Source organism: Rhagoletis pomonella, unplaced genomic scaffold (genome assembly GCF_013731165.1).
Source record: "Rhagoletis pomonella isolate Grant_MI unplaced genomic scaffold, Rhpom_1.0 Rhpom_scaffold_00006, whole genome shotgun sequence".
In the NCBI taxonomy this organism is placed as follows: Eukaryota; Metazoa; Arthropoda; class Insecta; order Diptera; family Tephritidae; genus Rhagoletis; species Rhagoletis pomonella.
In genome coordinates this window covers 48,044,216-48,052,963 of record NW_023458560.1, presented here as the reverse complement: position 1 = coordinate 48,052,963, position 8,748 = coordinate 48,044,216, and the positions used below count along the sequence as shown (strand labels likewise).

Genomic DNA, 8,748 nt, shown 5'->3' with positions numbered 1-8,748 from the left:
AAATAGCTTCTCCCTCACTTTAGTAAATATTTGAAAAATTCATTGAATCAGTAATCTTTTATTTTTTTATTTAACCTATTTTAATCTGTGTAATTAAGTATTTCTTCCTCCTATATTTTTAGTTATTTATTTCATTCCATTCCATTCTATTTTTTTCGTACTCAATTTAATTTATTATACCCGAGCGCACTAGTGCACAAGGGTATTATAATTTTGTTCACATAACGGTTGTTTGTAACAGCCAAAACGAATCGAGATAGATATGTAGGTGGCATATAATTATTTATTTATTTATTTATTTATTTATTTATTCGTCTATGAAACAGTAGTTTCTTACAGACTAGTTACAAAATTAATATATGCAGGACACTAAAACTATTGATTAAACTGGATACAAGATTCAAAAGAAAGAATACAAAAGATTAATAAACAAATTTCTTGAGTAAGAGAAATCAAGTGAGATAGAATTCGAGATCAAATTAAGCTCATTTAAGGTACGTACCAAGGGGGCATTGCGCGCGTAATCAGTTCTATGGATTTCACAATAGAACGGCAAAATGTTACGCAAGACTCGCTGAGGGATGTTGAAATTTATGCGACCTAAGAGAAAAGGACAATCCACACTACCATTAATAATATTAAAAACAAAAGTCAGGGAAAGTACAGAACGCCTCGTTTCCAATGACTTAAGGTTAAGCAAAAGCAAACGACTACTGTACGGTGGTATAGGATCCGAAAAGTTTAAGGACCGCAATGCGAACTTAAGAAAGACCTTTTGGACACGTTCTAACCTATTTATAAAAGTTTTGTGGAATGGCCTCCAAATATATGTAGCATATTCCAAAATGGGACGAACAAAAGATGAGTATAGTAATTTAATAGTATAGGGATCAGAGAATTTTACACAGTTCCGCCTCACGAAACCCAAAACAGAGAAGGATTTAGAAATCACAAGATTAATATGCCTACTAAAAGAAAAATTTGAAGTAAAAATGACGCCAAGATCTTTGGCCTCGGCAACAGAGTCTAGCGAAGACTCCGCGATTGTATAACTCGTTGATAAAGGACTATGAATTTTTGCAAAAGTTACTTTAAAGCACTTTTTAATATTTAAAGAGAGGCGTGATTTTATGCACCAAAGATTGAGATTATTAATGTCGGCCTGAAGCAAAGTAGCATCACTTTCGTTTCTGATCGTTGAAAATACTTTCAGGTCATCGGCATATAGCAAAAAATTTGCGAATGAAAAACATGAGCTAATGTCATTTATGAATAATATAAAAAGTAAAGGACCTAAAATACTTCCCTGGGGTACCCCAGAGGAGGCAAGGAATGCATCTGACGAAATGTCATCTATCGAGACAACACAGCGCCTGTTGATCAAGTAGGATTTAATCCACTTCAAAAAAACAGAATGGAAGCCAAGATATGCTAACTTATTAAGTAAAATCGAATGAGAGACTCTATCAAAGGCTTTACTAAAGTCCGTATAAATACAGTCAACCTGGAAACCTGCAGAAAGGGACGTCATACAGTATTCACAAAATACAGCTAGGTTAGACACAGTAGAACGATTGGAAACAAAACCATGTTGGTTAGGCAGGATTAAACTTTTAGTGATAAAATACATTTTTTCTTTGACTATAGATTCAAAAAGTTTCGATACAGTTGACAGTTTAGAAATGGGCCTGTAATTGCGAACATTATTTTTATTCCCACTCTTAAGTATAGGGTTAATAGAAGTAATTTTCCAATCCTCGATAAAGACACCCGACGCAAGAGACAAATTAAAAATACGATGTAGAGGTAGAATGAGAGCGGGACAGTTCTTGAGGAGAAGAGCAGAAAACCCATCAACATCCGCTTTCGTAGACGGTTTCAGCTTAGAAATGCCAGCTTCCACGTCATCAAGGGACAGAGTTAGAGTCCCAAAACTTAACTCCGTAGCTGAATCGTGGTTTATATCAGGCCAGGAATTACCATCATCACAGACATAGTTGGCACTAAAAAATTCAGCGAAGAGACTCGCCACCTCAGTAGGGCCACTAGCACATTTATCGTCCAAAAAGACAGTCGAAGGAATGCAAGAGCCACATTTCTTAGACTTTATGAACTGCCAAAAAGCTTTTGGATTAGATTTAATGTTCAACTCCACCCCAAAAATATAGTTTTTATAAAGGAATTTGTCTAAGCAATTAAAATCTTTAGCATATTTCTGATATTTATCAAAGAAAATCTGATTTCCTGTAACTTTAAACTTCTTGAAGAATTTATTCCTAAGGTTCTTTAACTTTTTTAACTCCCGATTATACCATGGTAGCTTATGTGGTTTATTTTTCAAAATAGGCACATTTTCCCTACATAAATCAACTAACGCTGTTTTAAAAGAATAATAGCAATTAGAAACATCCTGTCCTGAAAGTAATTCATCCCAATTGAGCATGGAAAGCGAGTTATTTAGCTTGCCGAAATCACAAGACTTGTAATTGAAGATAACTTGCTTAACAGGAGCAGATTTTAAAAATTTGTACAATTCAAATTTCAGTATTAGTGGCAGATGATGCATGTCCGGCTGAGACATAGGACAATAACATTCCTCAATATTGCAGATTATATTGTCGCTTACAAAGATTAGATCTAGAATTCTATCTAACTTGTTAACATACTTATTAATTTGATTAAGATTTAGACTTAAAATACTATCGATGAGGTATGACTCATGCGGGGCAGTTATATTGTTAGGAGTACAAGCATGTTTAGCAACATAACTGATAATTTCAGCTGCGGTGACTGTGGGCGAAAATGAGGATAAATGTAGCCACTTCTGGTTAGGGATGACACTTAATTCATTACTGTTGTTAGCTCCGATAAGTAGCGGTTGTTTCAGCTTCAAGCGCTTGTTATTAGCAACAGTCTTCCAACCTGTGGGGGATGGTTTAGTACTAGTACCAGAAGAAGTAGTTTCCGCTGTAGTGACGTTGTTTACATTAGCATCAACCGCCAGCTGGGTGGGCGACAAATGAGACGAAGGCGAAGATAGAGCCAAAAGTGTGGGAGCAGCGGACAGCATAGCGTCACTTAAAGTTGTGGGAGAGGCAACAGGCAGCTTAGCTTTGTTGGTGTTAGTGTCGTTGTTTACATCCACAGATATCAGGGTGGCCGATGAAAGAGATGAAGGCGATGATAAAGCCGAGGTTGCGGGCGCAGCACCACTAAGAGTAACAGCTGATCGAGTAGCGTCATAAGCAGAAAGAGCAACAGGCAGCTTGACACTGTTTGTGTTAGCGACTGCGGCACTATAGGTGAGATATGACTGCGTAGCATCACAAAGAGAAACAGGCGAAGAGACAGCAGATTGAGACACCGTACTGCCAGCAGGGCAGCCAGTAGAAGAAATCGGCAAAGTAGGCAAGAGAGCGTAATTAGCAGCACCAACTACGTTTTTTGATAGATTACCACTACTAAGCCTCTGGACAACGGTATTTACACAAGATCGCAGTTTATTCAACTCAGCCCTGAGCAAATCAATTGTATCATCTTTTTTGTGCAGAGAATTCTGCATGGAAAGCAGATCAGAGTGCATATTATCAGCTTTCAACACAAGTTTGCTGTTTTCTTCACGCAAAGCAGTTATCGATTTGAGCATCTGGGCATTATCAGCACGAAGAGAGATTATTATGTTGTACAAAGAGCCCAAAGATATTTGATGTTGTTGATGTTTAGCTTCACTGAGATTATTATCAGTTGTTTTTTGCAAAGCACTTGATTTAGCATTAAGAGAGTAAGATTTAGTATTAGCAGTTTTTGCGTTAGCAGAGACAACATTCCGCCCATCAGCCAATAAAGCAGGTGGCGTAGGGGGGGGGCGTCCGAATTGAGTCACGGCGTACATCCGCGCAGCCTTTACAAAAAAACTCCGTTCCGAGGCAAGCAAAAATTCGGCATCAGCAGGCTTTATTCCAACACAAGCCAAGTGAAAAATTTCATTGCATTTCGCGCACTGTATTTTTTCTTGTTGAGTACGATCAACTTTATTGCCACAGGAGCAAGGCATTACATTAAATGAATAGATAATTTCAAAGTTTTGATAAGTCTCAAAAGAGTCACTGTCTCAGTTAGTAAATTATTCACGTATACACAAATAGAACTCTATAGTATACATATGTACATTGAAGTTTGAGTGAACTTGACGAGCAAGAGAAACAAACACGTCCGCACTGCACGACGATTACTACATTATATATATAGACATATATATACATAAATGATCAGAATGAAAAGAGAAATCGATTAAGCGGTGACTGTCCGTCCGTCCGTCTGTCCGTCTGTCTGTGAACACGATAACTCGAGAAAAAAATTGAGATATGTCAACAAAATTTGGAAAGTAGGTTTCTCTTTATCCAAGGTAGGTTGGGATTGAAAATGGGCAGAATCGGACAATAACCACGCCCACCTCCCACGGTATTTTCGAAATATGCAAAAACTACGATATTTCAGCAAATACTGCATCCACATTGTTGAAAGTTGGTATGCGAAGTAGAAATTTGGCATAAAATAAGACAGTTATGAAATTTTTGGAAAATGGGCGTGGCCCCGCTGTATAAACTCCGCGATAAAAAGCTGTGTCTCTGTAGTCCCTTTACCAATCCCCACCAAACTCGCTGAGAACATTACTTAGCTTGACTATGAAACCTGTTGAAAATTTTTGAAATCCGACAAGAACCACGCCCACCTCCCATATAATGGTAATTTACAGAAATACGAAAACTGGGATAAATAAGTAACTATTTAAGCTAATTTACTCAAAATCGACATATGCAATAACCTCTTGGCAGAAACTTATAATTAGAGAAATTTTTGGAAAATGGGCGTGGCAACGCCCACTTATGTCTACATATGTTTATCTCGGTAACCGGTTTACCAATTTCTGCCAAACTCGGCAAATTTATCAACCTTGACGTGAAAAAGCAATGTGCTGAATTTTTGAAATTGGACTAAAATTACTGCTACTTACCATATAACGGTACATTTCAGAACTACAAAAACTCCTATTTTTTAATAAGCTAAGACGCCAACTTACAACAATCACTTAACAAGCCACAAGATGATTGATTACTTACTACGTAAGTGTATATTGGTCCAATTATTTCAATAAATCATAGTTTATTACCGAAATGTTTGGAAAAATACTCTTGCTTATCATGCAGTTTACTGAAAGGTGAAAAAACCATATTTAATATGTGCGCCGGGTATATAATGTTCGGTTTCGCCCGAACTTATACTTCTTTCCTTGTTTTTAAGTATAGCGCTTCTGCCTCATCTAACGGTCTTGGGCTGCTAACGATCCATTCTTACGCCCCTTCCGTCTGACTCTTAACCCATCATACAATTAAAACGAGGTCATCACGTAGTCATTTACAATTTTGTGCCGTTTTTCTCTTCTCAATTTGGTATTTCGTAAACATACTCGTACTTAGTGTTGCTTCTTCGGTGCAGCCCCTTTTCCTTGAACTAATGGTCGGTTGTTTTCATTTTCTTATTAATTTTCGTTTTACCTCTTGATTTGTGGTTGATAAAGTTGTTATTTGCGCCATGATTTGTGTTGTTTGTGTGAAATTTTGCTGGCTGTTCTTTTTTAATTGTATGTAGTAGCTGTTGATCTGTAATGAAATAGAATTAATGGTGTTTTTAAATCGTAATGCAGGGTTTTTGAAAACAAATCGCTTCTTTAGTGCTTTTTGGTAAGGGTTTTTTTTTTATTTTGTGTAGCTGCCACAAATATGTCAAAAATATACAATATAAATTTAGTTACAAAGGGGCTTCGTTTGGATGCCGACAATTCAATTAAAAGGAAAATAGTTGATACAAAAATGCTTATCCTGTTTTGATAAATAATACCAATCTCTGATTAAGAGGTGGAAATTTTATATTCTGAATTTTTGACACTATTGAAAGTGTGTCAATCTCTTAATTTCCTCTTGAAATCACTTTTATTTTCCAACGAGAAATTACCCACTTGAGGATCAAGCCCTGCCAGGTATTCGTTTGAAATTTAAATGGGATCCCAATTCATTAAATTCAAAGTGCTTGGTTACATAGTTAAAACTCGTTCTCACGACAGTCAAGTCTACATAACCGGAACCGCCCAGTCTTATATCTGGCCGATGACTGTGTCACCAACACATTTTCCAAAAGTCCCTGGGGAATTTCTATATTGGTATCAATTGAGCTGCACAGTGATCTGTTGTATTATAGATAAAGTTAAAGCCTTCGAGAATACTAAAGTGGCCAAAGCCTAAGTGCCATAGTAGGAGTATCGTAAGCGCTCCACAGATTCTAATTAAGGTACACTCTAAAAAAAAATTTGTAAATTTCCTTGCTAAAAGCTAAGTTACTGATTTCCGCCTTTTTATTCACGAAATTACATGCAAGATTATTCAACGAATAGTTTGTTTAAGTTTCGGACTTTTTAGAGTGTAATATAGCTGCTGTGGTGTGCGTAAATTTACTACGAAAGTGTGTAAAAGTTACGAAATACACATCTGCTATTTGATTTCACCCGTAGAATTGTGTAAAGCCGCTAACAAAAAGGATTTTTACACACGAAAATGTATAAACGAGAAAAATACATATTCATCGTGTAAATTTACCAAAAAATTAAAAAAAAATTAACAAAAATATACTCGATTTATAGTCGCATTTTTAAACAGATTTTTTGGAGTGTAGCCCGTTGGCCCGCAGTCTTGATAGCGATGCGAGATCTTTTGCCTCCGTACACCCTAGTATTCTATAATTATGAGCAAAATATTAACGCAGACTTAACAAGGTTAGGTTAGGTTATGCTGGCTCACCATAGACGGATATAACGTCCATAGCTTTGCCAGATGCGTTTACGATCTATGAATCAAGATGAGCCTTGAGCCTGTTCTTCTTGATGATATTAGGAAATCAGTAAGTTCCCTATCGTATGAATTACACATAACGTTTGCAAGTCTGCAACCCTTAGTTATTTTCCAAAGCCTATCCGCTTGATGGTACATGAGCAGATCTTGTGATCTTTTGATTTCCCCAAGAGGAATTATTATATTCGTCATTTGTAAGGCGTCTAAGAGAACACCCTCCTTGGCTAGCTCCTCAACTTTCTCATTACCTTCCACACACTTGTGTGCTGGGGCCCAATACAGGTAGACAGTTTTAGCCTTACCTAGCCTTCTTAGAGCCTCCTTACACTCCGCGATGGTGATCGAATTTGTTTCATATGAAAGTAGAGTCTTAATGGCCACCAAGCGAGATATATGTAGATAGTCAGTAAATTTGTATTTGCTCGCTCGTCCGATTAATTTCATGCAGTATCTCTGCCGCATCCTTCCGTGCAAAGACCTCGGCCGGATAGATACTGCAGTGATCTGGTAGCCTAAAGGACCTATGAGATACCGGTTCTGTGCAATATACTGCAGCCTCTACTCCTTCGTCCATTTTAGAATCGTCTGTATTTTACCAACTTGTTTCCTTAGATCTGCGTCTTAGAACTATCGTTTGCTGACTAATAACTCCGTTATATCTCTGGGGCTGCATATCTAGCTAAATTCTGTCCATTCGTTGACAAGCTGAATTACTGTGAAGTCCATTTGTCACACCTCCTCCTAGTTGCTGCCGCAGGTCGGGCCAAACCTATCGAGAAATCACTACTAGTACAACGAATTAAAATATTCATGCATATGTACATACATACAAATAATAGCATTAAAATTTGCCTGAAGTTAATGTAAACTTTTATTATTTTTAATTTCTGTTTCTTACGCTATTTTTGTTTTTATACATTGTTTATTTGACATGTTGACCTTGCGCGGCGACGGCTTCGCACAACTTTGCTGAGCGTGGCTTAAAAATCAACAAAGAAAGAAATCGTAAAATAAAACTCAAAAAGTAGCAAATGAGCAATAAACTCTTTGCCCCCTATTCCATTTCATATATTTTCGGAGTTGTTAACATTTTTATGCAGACCTTTTAAGCATAAGGCCTTCTATTATTTATTTTATTATTTTTTTATTTTATTTAAATTTATATCTTATTTAATTTTATTTTTTATTTGGTATTACTTCATTTTAATTTAAAATTTTTAATTTATTTCATAATTTTTATTTTTTATTTGAATACACCTTTATTTACTTTCTTTAATTTTTAATTTGTGTTCATTAATTTTTTATTCTAGTCCTATTTTATTTAGCTTTACTTAAATTTGTCTTTCGGTTTATTTTATTTCCTTTTTTGGTTTTATTTTTTTTTTTCATTTGATTAAATTAAATTTTATTTTCATTCCTTTTATTTTATTTTATCGCGTTTCATTTTATTTTATTTTATTTAAATTTATTTTATTTAATTTTTTACTTTATTTTTTCAATTCAATTTAATTTTATTTCATTCTATAGTATTTTATTTTATTGCATTTCATATTATTTTATTTTATGTTATTTATTTAATTCAATTTTTTTATTTACAATTTTTAAGTGGCAACTCAACCCAAAAAGTGTATTTACATAAGTACCCGCAGCATCTTTATTTAGATACATATTCACAGTATTGAATCGTATATACTCGGGTTATTTACTTTCGTCCAAATTATTTTTAGATGGCAATCTTATTCAAAAATTCCTTTAATTGTACATATTCTCAAAAACCACTCGCTTTATTCACAAATTTCAGTATTTTTCATACATTTTTAGAATGTTTAAAATAATTTATTTAGTT

The 8,748-nt window shown here is 35.3% G+C and overlaps 1 protein-coding gene across 1 annotated transcript; it reads right to left on the bottom strand.

The window, feature by feature from the left end:
* Positions 1-2,822: 2,822 nt before the first annotated feature.
* On the bottom strand, positions 2,823-3,855 carry LOC118740866 (the record flags this gene model as incomplete). Its single annotated transcript, XM_036472604.1, is given in 1 exon segment — positions 2,823-3,855. A coding segment is annotated over 1 exon segment (824 nt), but the record flags the coding sequence as incomplete, so codon positions are not given.
* Positions 3,856-8,748: the final 4,893 nt, after the last annotated feature.